The following is a 23,698-nucleotide window of genomic DNA, read 5'->3' on the forward strand; positions in this document are numbered from 1 at the left end:
CTTAACATCAGGGGAGACGGCAATGATGGACTGGAGCCTGGCCTGTAGGCCTTCATCACATGGAACTGCCATCTAGTCACAGCCTTACCTGACATTTTTTACATGAACATTTTAGTTATGTAGTACAGTCGTGGCCAAAAGTTTTGAGAATGACACAAATATTAATTTTCACAGAGTCTGCTGCCTCAGTTTGTATGATGGCAATTTGCATATTCTCCAGAATGTTAAGAAGAGTGATCAGATGAATTGCAATTAATTGCAAAGTACCTCTTTGCCATGCAAATGAACTGAATCCCCCCAAAACATTTCCATGGCATTTCAGTCCTACCACAAAAGGACCAGCTGACATCATGTCAGTGATTCTCTCGTTAACACAGGTGTGAGTGTTGACAAGGACAAGGCTGGAGATCACTCCGTCATGCTGATTGAGTTTGAATAACAGACTGGAAGCTTCAAAAGGAGGATGGTGCTTGGAATCATTGTTCTTCCTCTGTCAACCATGGTTACCTGGAAGGAAACACATGCCGTCATCATTGCTTTGCACAAAAAGGGCTTCACAGGCAAGGATATTGCTGCCAGTAAGATTGCACCTAAATCAACCATTTATCCGATCATCAAGAACTTCAAGGAGAGCGGTGCAATTGTTGTGAAGAAGGCTTCAGGGCGCCCAAGAAAGTCCAGCAAGCGCCAGGACCATCTCCTAAAGTTGATTCAGCTGCGGGATCGGGGCACCACCAGTACAGAGATTGCTCAGGAATGGCAGCAGGCAGGTATGAGTACATCTGCATGCACAGTGAGGCGAAGACTTTTGGAGGATGGCCTGGTGTCAAGAAGGGCAGCAAAGAAGCCACTTTAGCTTCTAGCTAGCTAGCTGTAGCTTATGATTTCAGTAGTAGATTCATTCTATGATCCTTGATTGGCTGGACAACAAGTCAGTTCATTCTGCAAGAGCTCTGATAGTTTGGAGGACGTTCTCCGGAAGTTGTCATAATTACTGTGTAAGTCAACCCTCTTCCTGGAGATCTACTGTCCTGTAGGTTTTCAGTCCAACCCTAATTTAGCATATCTGATTCAGCTAGCTATAGTCTTGCTGAGCAGCTATTATGTAGAATCAGGTGTGTTAAATTAGGGTTGGACTGAAAACCCACAGGATGGTAGATCTCCAGGAAGAGGGTTGGGCAGCCCTGGTGTAAGTCTATGGAAGGCGGTGAGAACCATGAGCCTCCTAGGTTTTGTATTGAAGTCAATGTACCCAGAGGACAGAAGCTAGCTGTCCTCCGGCTACACCATGGTGCTACCCTACAGAGTGCTGCTGAGGCTACTGTAGACCTTCATTGCAAAACATTGTGTATTTTAATCAATTATTTGGTGACGTGAATATTGTATATTTTAGAAATTCACTGAGCATGGTCCTCCCAGTCCTCTGAGGAGCCTCCACTGATGTGTGTGTGTGTGTGTGGCTTTATGGGCAGTATTATTGGGTGTTAATTTGTTTGGCAAAAAGCCATAGAAAGTCATTGGATTTCCAATGCTGTTCTTTAACTGTCCCAAGGAGAAATCCCCCACCAAAGACTAGCTTCATTTGTTGTTTCGGCGAGCTGTTTATTACAAAAGGACTGTACAAACATTTCAATGAACACATTATATATACAAACCGAGAGGAAAGAAGACAAATCAGATTCTGTTCGCATGAACATTTAAGTTACAGATCATCATTTTTTCCACATTTCATATAAGAAAACAGACATAAAATCAAGATAACTTGAGCCCTGGTGCCCTGAAATGTTTTAAGTTTTAGTGGTAAACATACATGCAATGTTCTGCTGCATGTGAGTGGTTGTCTCATTATATTTTTCTAGGAAAATATGAATAAATAAAAATACACACCGCTACTTAACCATGTACAGCAGTCTCAGACAAAGTATTTCAAAACAACAAAAAATGCTAAAAATGCTTCGGTAGGAAAAGTCGTTTTTTTCTCTCTCACAAAAATMACCAAAAATGATGGAGTTAAAAGTACAGTCAATAACTGGATGTAGTGGCAAATGATTATACCCAGTAAAAAATGTCATGTTTTTTTTATGTATGCATACATTGAGGTTGAATACTGTTTGTGTTGAACATGTTGGCATTACATGGTCTTCCACACAAGGGCACGTGGCAAGCTTCTTTATTTAATTCAAACATTGTTTTACCCTGTTTTCTCCCCAATTTCATGGTATCCAATTGGTAATTACAGTCGTGTCTCATCCGAGACAAAAAGCCAAACCAACGTCGGTACAAAGCAATGCTCCGAACGAAAACGGATTTTGTCATGTCTGCGTCTTTAATGAATAAAAAAAAGCCACAATAACAAAAAAACAGAGTATACTATATTTGGAACCAGGGGACGACAGGTCGCTCTCTCTTTCTCTTTCTCTCTTACTTTCTTTCCTTCTTTCTCTCCCTCTCTCCCTCACTTTCTCTCTCTCTCTCTCTCCTCCACTGTCTCTTCCTCTAGTTCTTTTTCGTTCTTTCTCTCTCACACACTTTCCCTCTCTTTCTCTCTTTATCCCTTTCTCTCTCTCTCTCTCCCTCTCATTTTCCTTCTCTAGGTCGAGAGCTGCGTGTCCTCCGAAAAAACCCGACCTGCTTCTTGACACAATGTCCACTCAACCCGGAAGCCAGCCACACCAATGTGTCAGAGGAAACACCGTGCACCTGGTGACCGTGTACTGCGCCCGGCCCCCAACAGGAGTTGCAAGTGCGCGATGGGACAAGGACATCCCTGCCGGCCAAACTCTCCCCTAACCTGGACGARGCTGGGCCAGTAGTGCGCCGCCCCATGGGTCTCCCTGTCGTGGCTGGCTGCGACAGACCCTGGACTCCGAACCCAGTGCCTTAGACCACTCCGCCACTCGGGAGGCCGCACGTGGCCAGCTTGAATTCAACTTTGTCTGTGCGTCATAACACCTACTCCATGTGGTCGCAACCTATTGTCATAACCGTAACCTATTCGTAACATCACTGATGGCTCATGAAAAATAAACCTCAAATGACAGGATGTAAGAGGTAAGGCCATCCGACTACAAGCAACTTACATATTTGCATGGAAGTATTTAGTTATAACGTCATCATGTCACGTTTACAATAAAGTCGGGTAGGCATTAATAAGCACTGAAAATGTGTGTGGAATATTAGTTCATCATAAATGCGTGGCACAAACGTGTCTGCATCTTTTAAAATACAATCAATGTAGTACATTTGAGTCCACAATGCACTGCTGAATTGCCTACATTCATTGTGATAGAAATGAGAGAGCAAGGTTCCGTTCAAGGTTGAACGTTTACCACTGTTACAAATCACTCTGTRCTGCTCAATAAGTAGGCTAGTAGCCTACACCATTTTTTTTTTTGACAGTCTTGCGTCCTTGTTTTGAGGTTGTGTTGATGARGGTAGGTGATAACGGTTATCAAGTACCAAAGATAAGCACCTAACCAGAGGCCACTGTCAAAGCCAGGTTGATATAACTAACAACGATAATGGAACGTTTGGATAGCCAGAACGCAATCAAACGTGTGTTGCAATCAAAGCCATGTGATTGATGTCATATAAAAAGCCATTGAMTCCTAATCAGTGCAGACATTCCAACACAATGGAGCCATGATGGAGTAGAATGTACAATAATCCGTTTCTTCACGTTTTGCTACAGTAGCCCGACAGCATAAAATAAGTCAGATATAATAAATTTTTTACATTAAAAAAAAACGCAATATCAAGTGACAATTGGCTAAACTGAGGGTAGAAATGGCACTAAAAGTGAAAAATCTAAGAAAACCCGGAAAATGACTAAATAAGAGCGAGTAACATCATCCCTACCTGGCACATCTTGCATGCCATTGACCACTCAAAAGACGTAGATGGAAAATCACAGGTAAAACACTACTGACACACAAACTGGCAGCTTCTCACATTACAGTATATATATACATATACAGTGCATTTGGAAAGTATTCAGACCCTTTGACTTTTTCCATATTTTGTTACGATACAGCCTTATTCTAAAATGGATAAAAAAAATGATCTGATCAATCTACACACAATACCGCATAATGACAAACTGAAAACAGTTGTTATTTTTTTTTGCAAATGTTTTACAAATAAAAAACAGAAATACCTTATTTACATAAGTATTCAGACCCTTTGCTATGAGACTCGAAATTGAGCTCAGGTGTATCCTGTTTCCATTGATCATCCTTGAGATGTTTGCACAACTTGATTGGAGTCCACCTGTGTTAACTTCAATTGATTGGACATGATTTGGAAAGGCACACACCTGTCTATATAAAGATCCCACAGTTGACAGTGCAAGTCAGAGCAAAACCAAGGCCATGAGGAATTGTCCGTAGAGCTCAGATACATGATTGTGTCCAGGCACAGATCTGGTGAAGGGTACCAAAACATTTCTGCAGCATTGAAGGTCCACAAGAACACAGTGGCCTCCATCATTCTTAAATGGAAGAAGTTTGGAACCACCAAGACTCTTCCTAGAGCTGGCCGCCCGGCCAAACTGAGCAATCGGGGGAGAAGGGGCCTTGGTCAGGGAGGTCCCGTATGGACTCCGGAGAGGCGAAGGTCGAGAGCCATGCGTCCCCGAAACACGACCCTGTCAAGCCATACTGCTTCTTAAAACACTGCTCGCTTAATCCGGAAGCCAGCCGCACCAATGAGTCGGAGGAAACACTGTCCAACTGGCAACCGTGTCAGCGTGCATGTGCCTGGCCCGCCACAGGAGTTGCTAGAGCGCGATGGGACAATGACAACCCGGAAGGCCAAACCCTCCCCTAACCCAGATGATGCTGGGCCAATTGTGCGCCGCCTCATGGATCTCTCGGTCGTGGTCGGATTTGACACAAATCAAATTTTATTCGTCACATGCGCCTAATACAACAGGTGTAGACCTTACAGTGAAATGCTTACTTACAAGCCCCTAACCGACAGTGCAGTTTCAAAAAATATGGATAAGAATAAGAGATAAAAGTGAAGTAATTAAAGAGGAGCAGTAAAAAATAACAATATATACAGGGGGGTGCCGGTACAGAGTCAATGTGCGGGGCACCGGTTGAGGTAGTATGTACGTGTAGGTAGAGTTAATTAAAGTGACTATGCATAGATGACAACAGAGAGTGGCAGTGGTGTGGAGAGGGGAGGGGGGCAATGTGAATAGTCTGGGTAGCCATTTGACTAGATGTTTAGGAGTCTTATGGCTTGGGGGCAGAAGCTGTTTAGAAGCCTCTTTGACCTAGACTTGGCGCTCCGGTACCGGTTGCCGCGTGGTAGCAGAGAGAACAGACTATGACTAGGGTGGCTGGAGTCTTTGACAATTTTCAGGGCCTTACTCTGACACCGCCTGGTATAGAGGTCCTGGATGGCAGGAAGCTTGGCCCCAGTGATGAACTCTCTGTAGTGCCTTGCGGTCGGAGGCCGAGCAGTTGCCATACCAGGCAGTGATGCAACCAGTCAGGATGCTCTCCATGGTGCAGCTGTAGAACCTTTTGAGGATCTGAGGACCCATGCCAAATCTTTTCAGTCTCCTGAGGGGAAATAGGTTTTGTCGTACCCGCTTCACAACTGTCATGGTGTGCTTGGACTATGTTAGTTTGTTGGTGACGTGGACACCAAGGAACTTGGAGCTCTCAACCTGCTCCACTGCAGCCACGTCGATGAGAATGGGGGCGTGCTCAGTCCTCTTTTTCTAAAGGTCCACAATCATCTCCTTTGTCTTGATCACGTTGAGGGAGAGGTTGTTGTCCTGGCACCACACGGCCAGGTCTCTGATCTCATCCCTATAGGCTGTCTCGTTGTCGGTGATCACGCCTACCTTTGAGGGCACTATGGTGTTGAATGCTGAGCTGTAGGCAATGAATAGCATTCTTACATAGGTGTTCCTTTTGTCCAGGTGGGAATGGGCAGTGTGGAATGCAATAGAGATGGCATCATCTGTGGATTTGTTTGGGTGGTATACAAATTGGAGTGGGTCTAGGGCTTCTGGGATGATGGTGTTGATGTGAGCCATGACCAGCCTTTCAAAGCACTTCATGGCTACAGACGTGAGTGATGGGTCGGTAGTCATTTAGGCAGGTTACCTTAGTGTTCTTGGGCACAGGCACTATTGTTGGTCTGCTTAAAACATGTTGGTATTACAGACTTGGACAGGGAGAGGTTGAAAATGTTAGTGAAGACACTTGCCAGTTGGTCAGTGCATGCTCGCAGTACACGTTCTGGTAATCCTTCTGGCCCCGCGGCCTTGTGAATGTTGACCTGTCTAAAGGTCTTACTCACATCGGCTGCAGAGAGTGTGATCACATAGTCTTCCAGTACAGCTGGTGCTCTCATGCATGTGAGTATAGAAGTAGTTAAGCTCGTCCGGTAGGCTAGTGTCTCTGGGCAGCTCTCGGATGTGGTTCCCTTTGTAGTCTGTAATGGTTTGCAGGCCCTGACACATCCGACGAGCGTCAGAGCCGGTGTAGTACGACTCGATCTTAGTCCTGTATTGATGCTTTGCCTGTTTGATGGTTCGTCGGAGAGTATAGCGGGATTTCTTATAAGCTTCCGCGTTAGAGTCCTGCGCCTTGAAAGCGGCAGCTCTAGCTCTAGCTCAGTGCGGATGCAGCCTGTAATCCATGGTTTCTGGTTGGGGTATGTATGTACGGTCACTGTGGGGGGGGGACGTCATCGATGCACTTATTGATGAAGCCAATGACAGATGTGGTGTACAATACCATTGGAGGAATCCTGGAACATATTCCAGTCTGTGCTAGCAAAACAGTCCTGTAGCTTAGCATCTGCTTCATCTGACCACTTTTTTTATTGATCTAGTCACTGGTGCTTCCTGCTTAAATTTTTGCTTGAAAGGAGGAATCAGGAGGATAGAATTATGGTCAGATTTGCCAAATGGAGGGCGAGGGAGAGCTTTGTATGACTCTCTGTGTTTAGAGTATAGGTGGTCCAGAGTTCTTTCCCTCTGGTTGCACATTTAACATGTTGATAGAAATTAGGTAAAACTGATTTAAGTTTCCCTGCATTAAAGTCCCCGGCTACTAGGAGCGCCGCCTCTGGGTGAGCGTTTTCTTGTTTGCTTATGGCGGAATACAGCTCATTCAATGCTATCTTGGCGCCAGTCTCTGACTGTGGTGGTATGTAAACAGCTACAAAGAATATATATGAAAACTCTCTCGGTAGGTAATGTGGTCTGCAGCTTATCATGAGAAACTCTACCTCAGGCAAGCAATGGCTCGAGACTTCCTTAGATTTTGTGCACCAGCTGTAAGATACATAGACCGCCGCCCCTTGTCTTACCACACGCCGCTGTTCTATCCTGCCGGTACATCGTATAACCAGCCAGCTATATGTTGATATTGTCGTCGTTCAGCCACGACTCCTTGAAGCATAAGATGTTACAGTTTTTAAAGTCTGGTTGGTAGTTTAATCTTCCCAATAACTCGTCAATTTTACTGTCCAAAGATTGCATGTTTGCAAGCAGAATTGAGGGGAGTGGGGGTTTATTCAATCGCCTCCTACTCCTCAGAAGGCAGCCCGCCCTCCGGCCTCTCTTTCTCCGCCTCCTCTTTACGCAGATCACTGGGGTCGGGGCCTGTTCCCGAGGGAGCCATATATCCTCCGCCTCGGGCTTGTCAGAGTCGTGAAAGAAGAAAAAGGAGTCTGCTAGTCCGTGGTGAGTAATCGCAGTCCTGATGTCTAGAAGTTATTTTCGGTTATAAGAGACGGTAGCGGCAACATTATGTACAAAAATAGTTTAAAAAACTAAATCACAAACAGCGCAGATAAACGAACAAAAAACACAATCGGTTGGGGGCACGTAAAACGTCTGCCTTCTGCTCCGGCGCCATTTTATAAAGACATGGCCCGGGATCGAACTCGGAACTGTAGTGACGCCTCTTGCACTGCGATGCACTCCCCATCCAACCTGACAGAGCTTGAGAGGATCTGCAAAGAATGGGAGAACTCCCCAAATACAGTTGTGCCAAGCTTGTAGCGTCATATACCCAAGAAGACTCGAGGCTGTAATCGCTGCCAAAGGTACATCAACAAAGTCTTGAGTAATGGGTCTGAATACTTACGTAAATGTGATATTTAAGTTGTTTTTTTAAATTAGCAAAAATGTATAAAAACCTGTTTTTGCTTTGTCATTATGGAGTATTGTGTGTAGATTGATGAGGGAAAAAATCTATTAATCAATTTTAGAAAATGGCTGTAACCTAACAAAATGTCAAGGGGTCTGAATACTTTCCGAATGCATATACAGTACAAGTCTAAATTTTGGACACACCTACTCATTTAAAGTTTTTTCTTTATTTTATTATTTTCTACATTGTAGAATAATAGCGAAGACATCAAAACTATGAAATAACACATATGGAATCATGTAGCAACTAAAAAAGTGTTGAACAAATCAAACATATTTTATATTTGAGATTCTTCAAAGTAGCCACCCTTTGTCTTGATGACAGCTTTGCACACTCTTGGCATTCTCTCAACCAGCTTCACCTGGAACTTTTTTTTTTGGTTACTGCATGATTCAATATGTGTTATTTCATAGTTTTGATGTCTTCACTATTATTCTACAATGTAGAAAATAGTAAAAACCTTGAATGAGTAGGTGTGTCCAAACGTTTGACTGGTACTGTAAACAAAACTAAATAACTTCACCAGAAATAAACAAATTAACGTTCATATCTTTTTGCATTCAAAACTCCTATTCCCTATCCCTTGGCCCACCTTTCCAACCCACCCCTCCCTCCAACATGTAGCATAGTAAATTGAATATTTAGCTTGTTTTGTAACATTGCAATTTGGACACTGACAAAAACAAACATTCGGTCACTCATGTCGCAATGCACTTCTTTACGTTTGTTTGTTTGTTTATTCTTTCTTATTTTTTTCTGTAAAAGTAAGATTGACGTTTTTCTGTGTGGATAAGAGATGGGGGGCTTTCAGGACAATTTGACCGTGCAAAACAAATGCCAACATCTTACTAAAAGCTACCTTATCGTTTCAAATACTAAACTCAGCACGTTTTTTTTGTAACATCCTGCCGTTTTTGCACTGTCAAAATGGCCGCCCTTAGTCTGTATAGTGCATGATGGACTCTACGTAGTTGCCGGGGAAGAGGCCAGTGACGGCGTTGCAGACGCCCTCGTACCAGCCGTCGTCGTTCTTCTTGATGATGTAGATGATGGAGCCCTCCATGAAGGACAGCTCGTCCTCCTTGTCCTTGGAGTAGTCATAAATGGCCACCACTGTAAAAAAAACATTTGATTGATTTATTTAACCGGGTAAATTATTGAGAACAGATTCTCTTTTACAATAACGACCTGACCATAGACAGAACAGAGTGAGGGACAACAGCTGGTGGGAATAGGGCTGTACGTGAAATAATTACTTAAAGAGATACAGCACTATAATTTTGTATAGTATAGTAGGCCTACACCCAAGACTGACAATTTGTGGGTGTCCCTTAGTAGTATCTGTACTGTAACTGTCCTATACTACTTAATTGGTCCTTTGGATTCGGATAAGATTGATACTTTGTTTCCACAGACATTTGTTGTGCACCATTTAAAACAAGCTTATAACGGCACGTAAATCATGCTCAAACTGGTATCAGTGTATGACGTCACTACAGTTCCGGGGGTACTAGTCAAACTCACCCTTCTCTACGTAGGACTTGGGGGCCCAGTCGGGGTCTTCGTCAGCATAAGGGTCATTGTAGTGCACCACGGCCGCCTCCTCATCCCCCTGGTAGTCCACTGGTGGGGGCGGGGGAGGGGGCGAGGCCTCCTCAAACATGACAACGTCCTCGGGAGGGGGCGGTGGAAGGGGGTCCGGGCTGTCCGTTACTGAACAGGAGGGGAGAGGAAAATACATCTGACATTATGGAAGCACAATTTCATAGGGATGTCTGTTATAGTAATTATATTTATTTGTGTGATATCAATAGCGCTCGCTAGCTTGTGGTGCTAAAAAACGGAAATGAGTTACCTCTGATTCGTTCAGCCATTCCTATGGGGAAGGAATAGGGTTTTGGGATAAACGCTGAAAATAAGGTTCGAGGTTAACACAGCCTTAGCAGATCTTATACGTTTTGTTCTATGAGATAATACCAGTCAGTTAACATTACCTTTATGCTTTGTGCTTTGTTTAACTACATAAATGCTTACAAATTCACAAAAAGTGACGTTAGCTGATAAAGATTATCTCATACAACAAAACCTATGAGATCTCCTAAGCCTGTGTTTATCACACATACCTTATTTTCGGCGTATATCCAAAAACCTCATCAAAAACACCATTCATTTCCCCATAGGCTTTGTCCAACGAACCAACGAGTTAGTCCCTACAAAAAMATGCCATTATAATTTCTCTATATGATGGCCTGGGGTTTCACCTGACCATGTGACCTGACCAGGAAAAACTCCTAAATATATATACTGTAGCGTAAACAGGAACAACTGTTTACGTTTATTTCCAAAATGCTATATTCACACATTTTTCATATTTGTGTTTTTTCATCAGAAATTATTTCTTATGGGTACCTTAATGTATGTGTAAAATATTACTGTTCTCAGATTTTTTATTAATTGAGTTTCGATGTTTTTTTGCTAAACGCTATATATCCATTGTTTAGCTGGAATGTAATGTTCGTATCCTGTATATTTGACTGTGATATGTGGTCGTCTCACCTAGCTATTTTAAGATGAACACACTTACTGTAAGTCACTGGATAACAGCATCTGCTAAATAACTAAAATGTCAAATGTAAATGTTTTACATACAGATCTCATATTGCCGTATTAAATTATAATTCTTTACAAATAATTATATTGATGTCACAAATGTATAATTTGTAGATTTCTTTATTAAAAATGAAGTTATTTGTTACATTTGACTGTGTAAAACCTAGCAGTACTACTTATTTCTCTGACAGTGAGGGAGATATATAGCATTTTGCAAAAAAACTACCTKATTTGTCTCTCTGAAATGAAACCATCAAGTGATAGACATTTGTTTCAAATCTGTCACAACCCCATGCCATGACGAAATAGTGAAAAAAACACACCAATKTCTTTCATGATTTCTTTAAACAATAAAAGCTCATTAACATTTCTGAAATGGTCTTAGCTCCGCCACTCCAAACTGAACAAATAAATTAAATCTGCCCCTACCCGTGTGTTGCTCCTTAACACCATACAAACAAAACATTCATTCATATACAGGGAGTGTACAAAACATTAGGAACACCTGCTCTTTCCATGACATAGACTGACCAAGTGAATCCAGGTGAAAGCTATGATCCCTTATTGATGTCAACTGTTAAATACCACTTACATCAGTGTAGATGAAGGGGAGGAGACAGGTTAAAGAAGGATTTTTAAGCCTTGAGACAATTGAGAAATGGATTGTGGTATGTGTGTCATTCAGAGGGTGAATGGGCAAGACAAAAGATTTAAGTGTCTTTGAACGGGGTATGGTAGTAGGTGCCAGGCACAGTCAAGAACTGCAATGCTGCTGGGTTTTTTACTCTCAACAGTTTCCAGTGTATCAAGTATGGTCCACCACCAGCACTGGAGTCAACATGGGCCAGCATTCCTGTGGAACGCTTTCGACACCTTGTAGAGTCCATGACCCGACGAATTGAGGCTATTCTGAGGGCAAAAGTGGGTTCAACTCAATATTATCTATTCTATTCTACTATTCTATTCAATTCCATTATATTCTACCTGTATTCTATTCTACTGCAATTGTATTCTATTATACCAATATTCTTGTCTATTCTATTCAATGATATTCTATGCCATGCATGAGCCTGATCTTTCAGATMTGTGATGACCTATACTGGCCAGCAGATAGCATGACAGACATAGTGTCTTCTCTTYTTATACCATGSACTCGGAAAGTATTRAGATCCCTTGACTTTTTCCACATATTGTTACGTTACAGCCTTATTCTGAAATTGATTAAATCGTTTTTRCCCCCTCATCAATATACACACAATGCCCCATAATGACAAAGGAAAAACAGGTTTTTGGAAATATTTGCAGARGTTCTTCTCTGCAGATCCTCTCAAGCTCTGTCAGGCTGGATYGGGAGCGTTGCTGCACAGCTATTTTCAGGTCTGTCCAGAGATGTTCGATTGGGTTCAAGTCCGGGCTCTGGCTGAGCCACTCAAGGACATTCAGAGACTTGTTCCGAAGCCACTCCAGCATTGTCTTGGCTGTGTGCTTAGGGTCGTTGTCCTGTTGGAAGGTGAACCTTCGCCCCAGTCTGAGGTCCTGCYRGTTTTCATCAAGGATCTCTCTGTACTTTGCTCTGTTCATCTTCCCCTCAATCCTAACTAGTCTCCCAGTCCCTGCCGCTGAAAAACATCCCCACAGCATGATGCTGCCACCACCATGCTTCACCGTAGGGATGGTGCCAGGTTTCCTCCAGACGTGATGTTTGGCATTCAGGCCAAAGAGTTCAATCGTAGTTTCATAAGACCAGAGAATCTTGTTTCTCATGGTCTGAGAGTTCTTTAGGTGCCTTTTGGCAAACTCCAAGTGTGCTGTCATGTGCCTTTTACTGAAAGACCTGATTGGTGGAGGGCTGCAGAGATGGTTGTCCTTCTGGAGGGTTCTCCGATCTTCAAAGAGGAACTCTAGAGCTCTGTCAGAGTGGCCATCGAGTTCTTGGTCACCTCCCTGACCAAGGCCCTTCTCTCCCAATTGCTCAGTTTGGCCGGGTGGCCAGCTCTAGGAAGAGTCTTGGTGGTTCCAAACCTCTTCCATTTAAGAATGATGGAGGCCACTGTGTTCTTGGGGACCTTCAATGCGGCAGACATTTTTTGTTACACTTCCCCAGATATGTGCCTTGATACAATCCTGTATCTGAGCTCTACAGACAATTACTTCAACCTCAAGGCTTGGTTTTTGCTCTGACATGCACTGTCAACTGCAGGACCTTATATAGACAGGTGTGTGCCTTTCCAAATCATGTCCAATCATGAATTTACCACAGGTGGACTCCAATCAAGTTGTAGGAACATCTCAAGGATGATCAATGGAAACAGGATGTACCTGAGCTCAATTTCGAGTCTCATAGTAAAGGGTCTGAATACTTATGCAAATAAGGTATTTCTGTTTTTTATTTTTAATACATTTGCAAAAATGTCTAAAAACCTGTTTTCGTCATTATGGGGTATTGTGTGTAGATTGATGAGAATTGTTATTTAATCCATGTTAGAATAAGGCTGTAACGTAACAAAATGTGGAAAAAGTAAACGGTTCTGAATACTTTCCGAATGCACTGTATGTATAAAACAGACACAGTAGTTCAGATATGGCTAGTAGGGTTTCTCGAGGTGAAATGCAAACGCAAAATAAGGAAAGTAAGTATCAAAGTGTCATTTGAAAGCTGGATTAACAACTAAAGTCACCTGGACAAGGACACAGCTGCTGCGTACAGTAGGGATTGGGAAGATCCCTGAGACGTGCTCTGTCTGATTAAAACTGTGTTTGACTTGGCTGACACTATGCGGTTTTCCAAACGTTAAGTCACGTGTTTTCAGTGGACAAAGGTAGAACCATAGAACTCTCACCACTGTCACTCAGTGACCATGGCAACAGACAAAACATTGGAGGGGTGTGTCTAAAGGCAGAAGCCAGCGTACGAAAAAGGCGTGACAGACCCAGCATAAAAGAGCACTAATAGGTGACAGTGTGAAATGTAAGGCTGAGGGAGAGGTGCTGTTACCTGTGTGTGTGTTGGTTCCTTCTATCCTTTTGGGGAACTAAAATCGCCAAATGTCCCCACAAGGATAGAAAAACAAGGAAAATTCCCTCTCGTGGAGACATTTCTCACGTCCCCATGAGGACAAAGGCTATTTTAAGCTCAGGGGTTAGGTTTCAGGTTACAATTAGGGTTAGGGTTAAAATGATGGTTAGGTTTAGTTTTCGGATTTGGGTTAGGGGTATGGTAAGGGTTTAGGTTTAGGGAAAATAGGATTTTAAATGGAAATACATTTTAGGTCCCAACGGGGATAGAACATAACGTGTGTGTGTGTGCGTGTGTGTGTGTTACTTACTGGTCTCCTGTACTCTGGCCACAAAGCCCGTCAGAGGAATCTGAGGAGTCAGCTGGACCATAGGAGGGGGAGGAGGAGCCACAGACACTAAAAGCAGCAACACAGACAGGCAGACAGATGGACATACCAGAGAGAGAGAAAGAGAGAGAGATAGGGAGATGGAAGGATAAACACAGGAAAAATATGCTTGTCAGAGAGCAAAAAAAAGCAGTAAGCGTGCATACCCACTTAGAGTATTTTATTCTCTCAACTCAACTTTACCCTTCAGGCAAAGCTGGTTGAAATGACGTTTTTACAACCACAAACTGGTTGAAAGAACGTTATTACAACAACAAACTGGTTGAAATGAGGTTATTTTGATGATATTTCAACCAGTTTTTCCTAACAACATTCGGCATGGCAGCATGATATTTCACAGTATACTATAGACCGTGTTTATTTTGTGTTGTAACAATTTAGTTTGACCAATTATTATTACCAAATGTCCTCGGTTTCTTTGGGATTAATTGAAATGAACACAATGAGCTACCATTTCATACAGAGTAGTRCCCAATGTTATAGGAATTATTTTAAATAAGTGTCAAAAATGTATTGTGTGTTGTGTAATAARACCAACTTCTAGTTTACTGRGCAATAKAATGCAAACAGCTACACTGTGCATMTCTGTTCTTCAGTTGAAAAAMACACATTTTTTATGACACTCCTTTGTCTTCCGACAGGTTGCATAACTCATATCTGACGTAAGACAATGATTATGCCCTTCATTGAATGAACGTCACCCTAYCCCCGGTACAGTGTTGTAATGATTGTTCCCGCCCAAAGGCATGATGTCATAAAGCAGTGGTTCCCCCAAAAATGTTGATCAGAGGCACACCTTGATGGGCTAAAAAATGATGTGMCACACCTAAACTTTTCCTAATCATTTATTAAGTGTTAATGACCTTCATCTCATCTGATCCATACTGCAAATCAACTATTTTCATAGTTCCTTAGGCCCACTCATGATGGTTCATTTGTGTGTACCCCTTTAAGAGCATCCCYCAAATCTCAGATAGAAAGYAAAACATGTAGCTCTGGTAAAATAGGTCTTACTTTGAACGGAAAGGTCTAGAAACGTGTCCTGCATTGTGAAGGTGCATCCACAGACACAAAGCCAAGCTCCGTTTGTTTCTATGGCAGAGGCTGTGGTACTGCTAAGCCTCAGACTTGCCTGTGTTAATGGTTCTCGCAGGCAAAGTAAAATTATACTAATTTCTTTGCTCATGATACGCGCCCCTCAAATGATCCAAATGTAAAAACGGCTGCAGCGCACCGGACTTGAAACAACGATACAGATTTGTAACCATGCGTGCCATTCAATCAATGTATTATCTGATTGATTTTCTTTCTAGCGGCACTGGTGCCCCCAAGTCAAAATCCCACGTTCATTCCACAGGTAACATTTATAAAGCGAGTGTTATCAAGAATTTGAAAAGTTTTGCGGCACACTGGTTGAAAACCACTGTCATAGAGGGTGACACGTCATGATGAGGGTGGTTTTCCTCTCTGACTCCCGGGGCATAAATCAGCAGTAATGAAATGGTTGTCTCACAACTAGTCACGTCTGATTTATTTCGCCGCCATAGAGCTGCCTTCAGACACATAGATCAGTCACTGTCTCCCCTCTCCAGACTAGTCTACCTCTTATGGGTCAATGTTATGTGTGAGAGCTAACAGCGATACTGACAGTATGCCTTGGTTTTATGTACTGTTAGAAGCAAATCAGAATAGGACCGTAATTGATATTTATTTACTGACCTGACTAAAAAAGAACAGAGATAAAATGGCATTTTACCCAATATGGCCTTATAAATCAGTGTATACCAGTGTTTAAGCCTACGCAAGGTCAATGACGACCAGCCAACAGCGCTGTAGAGATCACAATGATGTGTTAGACGTTTCTGATTTGAAATTAACCTGAGGACTGCATGATACACTGAATCAAGTGCTCTCAGGGTAGTGGCTGAGGCCTGCATATACAATGGGGAGAACAAGTATTTGATACACTGCCGATTTTGCAGGTTTTCCTACTTACAAAGCATGTAGAGGTCTGTAARTTTTATCATAGGTACACTTCAACTGTGAGAGACGGAATCTAAAACAAAAATCCAGAAAATCACATTGTATGATTTAAGTAATTAATTTGCATTTTATTGCATGACATAAGTATTTGATCACCTACCAACCAGTAAGAATTCCGGCTCTCACAGACCTGTTAGTTTTTCTTTAAGAAGCCCTCCTGTTCTCCACTCATTACCTGTATTAACTGCACCTGTTTGAACTCGTTACCTGTATAAAAGACACCTGTCCACACACTCAATCAAACAGACTCCAACCTCTCCACAATGGCCAAGACCAGAGAGCTGTGTAAGGACATCAGGGKTACAATTGTAGACKTGCACAAGGCTGGGATGGGCTACAGGACAATAGGCAAGCAGCTTGGTGAGAAGGCAACAACTGTTGGCGCAATTATTAGAAAATGGAAGAAGTTCAAGATGACGGTCAATCACCCTCGGTCTGGGGCTCCATGCAAGATCTCACCTCGTGGGGCATCAATGATCATGAGGAAGGTGAGTTATCAGCCCAGAACTACACGGCAGGACCTGGTCAATGACCTGAAGAGATTTACGGATCATAGCGGATCATAGCCACACCCAAGATGTTTGTTTAAAAGCCTTCCAATCATCTGCCGAACCAGTCCCTCTTGCTTTAGCCCACATAGCATTTCGTTCCCTTATGATTTTTGTAAGTTCCCTAGTAAACCAAGGGTTCTCTCTGCCCTTCATCCTGATTTTTTTTAAAGGGGCCTATTGCATACATCCTGGAATGCGTTGTGGAAGTAAGAAAAGGCTAGTTCAACATCAGGGATTAATTCCATTCTATTCCATTCAATGCTAGATACAGCATGTAAYAAACCTTGAATATCAAACCGCTTCCAGTTTCTTTTCGTAATGACACGTGGAGAMTTCTTATGAATTTTACCATCTCTCACKCAGGCAATAGCACAGTGATCACTTATGTCATTTGCAAAAATACCAGAAGCATTAACCAATGGGTAGTATTGGTTAAGATCAAATCAATCAAAGAGGATTTCAGAGGATATTTTATATTCAACCTAGTTACACTGTTGACAATCTGAGTGAGATTGTAGGCTAATTAAAGTGAGCTACCTCAAACTGACTCCTATCCAGGACACACTGAGTCGACGGTCTAATGATGTTGCTTACAAACATTCAACCATAATCCAACTACGGTCTATTAACTTTCTTCTTTGGTCGGACATAACATTACTTCAACCATAATCCAAGAAYAATTCTTCCCGTGGTCTTACCTGAGTTCTGGGGGTAGGCGGGTCCCCCGTTGAGGTGGGGCTGCTGGGACATGGAGAAATGGGAGCTGCCGGAGGGCGCCCGGCGGTAGGTACCTGTGGCCGACACCATGGAGGCTGAGGTGGCGGTGGAGTTGTGGCGGGAGACCTGCCTTGAGATGGTGCCAAACTGGGACATGGGGATGGGACCCAGGCCTGGGCCCTGGGGGACTGCTGTTGTGGTTGTTGAGGTGGGGAGAGAGGTACGGAGAAAGAAGGTAAGGAAAGGAGAGTGAGAGAGTTAGTGAATTCACTGAAGTTGGCCCTGTCTTAATCGCACTTATTTAGTGTGTGGTTGGATGGAAGCTACTCAGCTGTGATTGGTGTGCCTGAGCACAACAACCAACCAGACAGAAAAAAAGAGTTCCATGAGAAGATATACTATGCTGCCAAAATATCATCAAAATATGAATATGAATCTAGATCTAAATGGACAGCTGAATTGTATGGAAAACTGATGCATAATATGAGGCTAAAACAAACAGAAAAACACCATTGTATGCCAAAAGAGATGCCAAAATGACAGAACAAATAGGCAGCTAAGCGTATGAATATGAAAAGATTAGCTGACACAATAAACAGACACATGCTAAGTTGAAGACAGGAAAGGCCTGATAGAGGTAGGAGATGCTATACTAAAGGAATAAGACTGGTCAGACAGAAAGGACAGCTAAATGCTATGCTAAACAAAATGAGAAGCTAATATAACAGAATTGAAAGCTAAATGCTAAGGTAACAGAGAAGAAAAGGTACCAAAATTGAAGTCTAAATTCTAAGCTAGGGTACCAGAGATCCTATACAGAATGGAAGGCTAAATGCTAAGCTAACAGATAAGCTAGACAGAAAGGCTACTGCTAAGCTAACAGAATGAAAAGGCTAAAATGCTACACTACCAATAGGTTAACAGAGAAGCTAATTAGACAGAACCGACAGCTAAATGAACTAAACCATGCTAACAGAGAAACAAACAGAATGGAAGGCTGAATGCTAAACTAGGCTAAAAGAGAAGCTAATTCAATAGAATGGACACCTACATACTAAGCTAGCAAAGAATCTACAATAAAAGAATGGCTAGTTAAATGCAAAGCTAAGCTAAAGCAGATGTATCGCTGGGCTCACCTGGTCCCAGGCTGGGAGGGGAGGGAGTGGGCACGGCCAGAGGAACACTTATGCTGCTGCCACCGCTGTTCTCTCGCCCGCCACTACCCCCACTGCTGCCACTGCACAGAGCGAGAGCGAGAGCGAGAGCGAGAGCGAGAGAGAAAAGATGGAGGGGAAGAAATTGGGATGGGGAAGAGAGAGAGAGAGAGAGAGAGAGAGAGAGTAAAAGAGAAGGATGACGAAAGAAGAGAGAGTATCAGACAATCTGTAATTATATTGTTAGCATGAGCTCCTATCACAATTCAGCTGAAGAGCATAATGGGCTCTATTTTAACAAACCTAACACAATGGTAAGTCTTAGACTGGTGGTAGCTCTATAGGTCCGGGGGTGTCTCAGATTTTTTTTTGCTATTTTCCCTGCAGGAATTATGAGCGCAAGACCTAACGGAGGAGTGGATAGGCTGGGTTTTGATGAATACATTTGTTGTAGGTATGTCGAGGCTTGACTCTTCACTGGCCAATCAGAACATGCTCTGTCACTAAATATGTGGCTTCAAGTTGTGTATTGGGTTGTCATCAACTCCAAATCTAATGTTAGTCTGTTATAACCTAGTTTGATAAATAGCCGACAAAAACAAAATTTGGGGCTATCCTATCTTTGCTAAATATGTTGAAAATGTTAGCAGTCCACATTATTCTAAGTAATTTCCTGGCTTGAATATGTAAATATACAGTTGAAGTTGGAAGTTTACATACACCTTCGCCAAATACATTTAAACTCCGTTTTTCGTAAAAAMACCCTGTCTTAGGTCAGTTAGMAGCACCACTTAATTTTAAGAATGTGAAATGGCAGAATAATAGTAGAGAGAAGGATTTATTTCAGCTTTTATTTCTTTCYTCACATTCCCATTGGGTCAGAAGTTTACATACACTCAATTAGTATTTGGTAGCATTGTCTTTAAATTGTTTAACTTGGGTCAAACATTTCGGGTATTTTGTGAAGTGCACCAGCGCCTTCCTTGCAGCAAAGCACCCCCACAACTGATGCTGCCACCCCCGTGCTTCACGGCTGGGATGGTGTTCTTCGGCTTGCAAGCCTCCCCCTTTTCCTCCAAACATAACGATGGTCATTATGGCCAAACAGTTCTATTTTTGTTTCATTAGACCAGAGGACATTTCTCCAAAAAGTATGATCTTTGTCCCCATGTGCAGTTGCAAACCGTAGTGGCTCCTTCCTTGCTGAGTGGCCTTTCAGGTTATGTCGATATAGGACTCATTGTTACTGTGGACATAGATACTTTTGTACCGGTTTCTCCAGCATCTTCACAAGTCCTTTGCTGTTCTGGGATTGATTTGCACTTTTCGCACCAAAGTACATTCCTCCTAGGAGACAGAACGCGTCTCCTTCCTGAGCAGTATGACGGCTGTGTGGTCCCATGGTGTTTATACTTGCGTACTATTGTTTGTACAGATGAACGTGGTACCTACAGGCATTTGGAAATTGCTCCAAGGATGAACCAGACTTGAACCAGACTACAATTTTTCTGAGGTCTTGGCTGATTTCTTTTGATTTTCCATGATGTCAAGCAAAGAGGCACTGCTTTGAAGGTAGGCCTTGAAATACATCACAGGTACACCTCCAATTGACTCAAATTATGTCAATTAGCCTATCAGAAGCTTCTAAAGCCATGACATAATTTTATGGAATTTCCAAGCTGTTTAAAGGCACAGTCAACTTAGTGAATGTAACTTCTGACCCACTGGAATTGTGATACAGTGAATTATAAGTGAAATAATCTGTCTGTAAACAATTGTTGGAAAAAGTACTTGTGTCGTGCACAAAGTAGATGTCCTAACTGACTTGCCAAAACTATAGTTTGTTAACAATACATTTGTGGAGTGGTTGAAAAACGAGTTTTAATGACTCCAACCTAAGTGTATGTAAACTTCCGACTTCAACTGTATACATAGCATCCACACTGATATAGGGGCTTTATTTTTTTATTTAACCTTTATTTAACTAGGCAAGTCAGTTAAGAACAAATTCTTATTTACAATGACGGCCTACCCCGGCCAAACCAGGACGACGCTGGGCCAATTGTGCGCCGCACTATGGGACTCCCAATCACGGCCGGATGTGATGCAGCCTGGATTCGAACCAGGGATTGCAGTGACGCCCCGGGCTAAGCCATGGGTATCCCAAATGTTGTTAATAGGCAAGATTACATTTACTTTGATYAGGCCTAAAAAAAGACAGTGAATAATTCCAATCAAATTCTAATAAAAACAAAACAACTTGTTTTAAATAGGCTATGTTTCAATACAGTTCCAGGCACCGTAATTCCCCTACCGTGGGCATATAATATTTAGGCAACATTGACTGGAGTACAGTAAGTTGAGACCCCGAAGTTGAGTCAACCCCCCCAAAATAAAAATTGGGTCCGGGGGCCACCAGTGGCCAATTCCTGGCCTAGTGTAAGGGTAGCTTGAGGAAGGCTTGGTTTTTAATSATATGAAATAAAAAGCAAGCAATTGTTCAAGGAAAAAAACGGGATCTAGATAAAATAATGTAGGCCTGCAGATAAAACGGGGATGWCCGCTCACTGTTTTGCTGCTCACAGACTTGATATTTTAATAAAGCTTTGTTGAATAAGACTTATTTCAAAGTAATCTCACGACCATTTATTAATAAGCTTGGCTACTTGACGAACAAAAAGAGGACAAAAGAAGGAACACTTCTGAGGGACAAAAGAAATCCAGCCTTCATTGAGTGGAGGGGAGGCAATGCTTGGTTTTTAATCACATCAAGGCTCTTACAGACGAGCTGCGGTAAACGGCTATTGAACTGCGAGTAAATCCGCCCACCGTGTGTAGAGACCAGCGGTCCCCTTTGTTGTCAGCACGAATGTTGTCATTAAAACATMGTTTGATTGGATGACAAGATGAACTGGGCTCATTGGTCAACCATGCAGGCTTTGTTGCTGCCAATACCTTTCAGATATAAAGAAAAGTCTGCTAAAACGTTGGCTTCACCACGTCTTGGTTTGAAAGGTGTAAAAACACACTAACAGGCACACACACACCAGTGGCCCACTGCAAATTAGGGGTGGGCAGTGTGTGTTACCTGTGTGTTCTGGGTCTCTGGTTCAGGGAGGCTGTCCGTGCAGGGCTGTGCTGGCTGCCTAGTCGGGCTGGGCTGGTCATATAGTCGTTAGGCACCGTCGGAGGCTTGACTGGCTCCAGGGTCTTATAGGAGGTGTTTCGCCTGGAGAGGACACACACACATCGAGAACATTAGGCGCATGTCAACACAACACACACCAATAACATTTCGCACGTTAAGAAAACACACACGTGCACAAACACACCGATAACTTCAGTGCACATCAGCACAACACAAGCGCACACAGGCACACACACACTCATTTTTGGGATAACCATACCCAAGAGTTCCACGACCAGCCATGGGTGGGCTCGGGGGTTTCTGTGTCGGTGGATTGGTCCTCGATAATGTCCCCCCTCCTCCTCCCCTCGCTGGCTGGTTGTTGCCATGTTGCTATAGACAAGAAAAACATGGATACTCAGTCATAGGTGGCCTWCTGATGRTCAACCCTTTACAAAGGCAATTACTGTATGTTACATTGTGCGAGTATCCTATTACAGTACGCTGCAGTTTATAGTTAACATTTTCCTTTCACTTTTAGTGTTGTGTGATGGTATTGTGATGGTATCTGTATTGTTTAATTGAGAGGTGATTTAGATCATTTGGAGACATAACGAGGACCTTATGTTAGGACTGCATTCTCTCATAAAGTTTTCATGTACCTACAACATATACTGATGTTACGAAATGAGGCGGCCCAGAATAATGGGGGCTTAGAGGGCCAAAGCATCGTGGGTAGGGGGAGAAACACAGCTCTTACCTTGGCTTTAAGCCACTGAGTGCAGGCAGTAAGAAGAGAAGAGACAAAAAAACAACATGCTCATTGGTTAAGAGTAGCAGGTGAATAAGAAGAAAGGGATTAACTAACACGTGTGCTTATTGGTTAAGAGAAGAGAGAGTGAGAACTACAGTAATAACAGCTGTGCTCACTGGTTAAGAGTAGCAGGGGAGTAAGACCTAAGGAGTAACACTTGGGCTCACTGGAGGAGACATAGTAAGAACTCTTGTGCTTATTGGTTAAGACAAGAAAGATGACTAACACTTGTTTCATGTCATTATTATGTGTTGGGACAGCCTGCGGGACATAAAACWGAATGAATGTGAACACACAGCGTTAASTAGGGAACATATCATTTCCCCAAGTGGTGTCCCCTCTGATCCACTGGATTAGAGAGTATTATTTTGTAACTATTCTAGTTAGGAGTACAGTGAAAATATCATTTAAAAAGAGATAYYYGMWYSKYGGYWWAAAKKKRTRGAGTTCTCAYCGATTACSTTCCTGAATTAGCCTGAATAGTGAACTGTGACCTCTGACCTTCCTATCCTATTTATCCAACACCTAATATTGCACCTTATCAACGACAGCTGCACCCTAATTGAGATAGCTCACAGTTCAGTCTGTCAAATGCCTGATTTGGATTCTACTGGAAGCTAGCTGTTTTAATCAGTCAGTCAGTGTTTTCTAACACGTGACTTGCGTTCACAGTAACTTGTGACAGTCGACTACCCTGTCTCTCTAGAATGTCTCCTGATTCCGTAATTGTTGCGAAGCTCCCTCGGCTGTCACTATGGACGTGTCTGTAGGGGGAAGACACACGCCTCCGTCTCCAGGGGCAACTGTCTGTCAGTAATGACTATTGGGAGGATACCACGGTAACCGGGAGGCGAGGAGAGTGATTTGGTGTTCATTGTCCAAGGCGAGCCCTCCGGGGACTTCTCCTGCCCCAACGAAGGGGAAATAGGATGTGAGAATGAGCTGGGCTAATGAGCTGTTCACACGCACATGCACACGTATACATACAGTACATGAGCCCCCCACACACACACAAAACCCAATCCCATACATAACACACACACAAAAACGCATGGCGCTAATACTACACAAGTAGTACAACATACATCCAAA

The 23,698-nt window shown here is 42.8% G+C and overlaps 1 protein-coding gene across 2 annotated transcripts in view; it reads right to left on the reverse strand.

Moving 5' to 3' along the window:
* Nucleotides 1–1,581: 1,581 nt before the first annotated feature.
* The window catches only part of LOC111956854 (abl interactor 1-like), a 55,062-nt gene continuing 32,945 nt past the window's right edge, over nt 1,582–23,698 (reverse strand). The window contains exons 4-11 of one of the 2 annotated variants that reach the window (XM_023977517.2): nt 22,553–22,567; nt 22,073–22,185; nt 21,754–21,894; nt 18,648–18,748; nt 17,493–17,702; nt 14,123–14,209; nt 9,711–9,899; nt 1,582–9,299 (exon numbers count right to left, since the gene is read on the reverse strand). In XM_023977517.2, the coding sequence (XP_023833285.1) occupies nt 9,124–9,299; nt 9,711–9,899; nt 14,123–14,209; nt 17,493–17,702; nt 18,648–18,748; nt 21,754–21,894; nt 22,073–22,185; nt 22,553–22,567 (1,032 nt within the window). In that variant the 3' untranslated portion in view covers nt 1,582–9,123. The remainder of the gene's footprint in view (nt 9,300–9,710; nt 9,900–14,122; nt 14,210–17,492; nt 17,703–18,647; nt 18,749–21,753; nt 21,895–22,072; nt 22,186–22,552; nt 22,568–23,698) is intronic. The other variant, XM_023977518.2, reaches the window with a different exon arrangement.

This window comes from Salvelinus sp. IW2-2015, linkage group LG32, assembly GCF_002910315.2.
Source record: "Salvelinus sp. IW2-2015 linkage group LG32, ASM291031v2, whole genome shotgun sequence".
Classification (NCBI taxonomy): Eukaryota; Metazoa; Chordata; class Actinopteri; order Salmoniformes; family Salmonidae; genus Salvelinus; species Salvelinus sp. IW2-2015.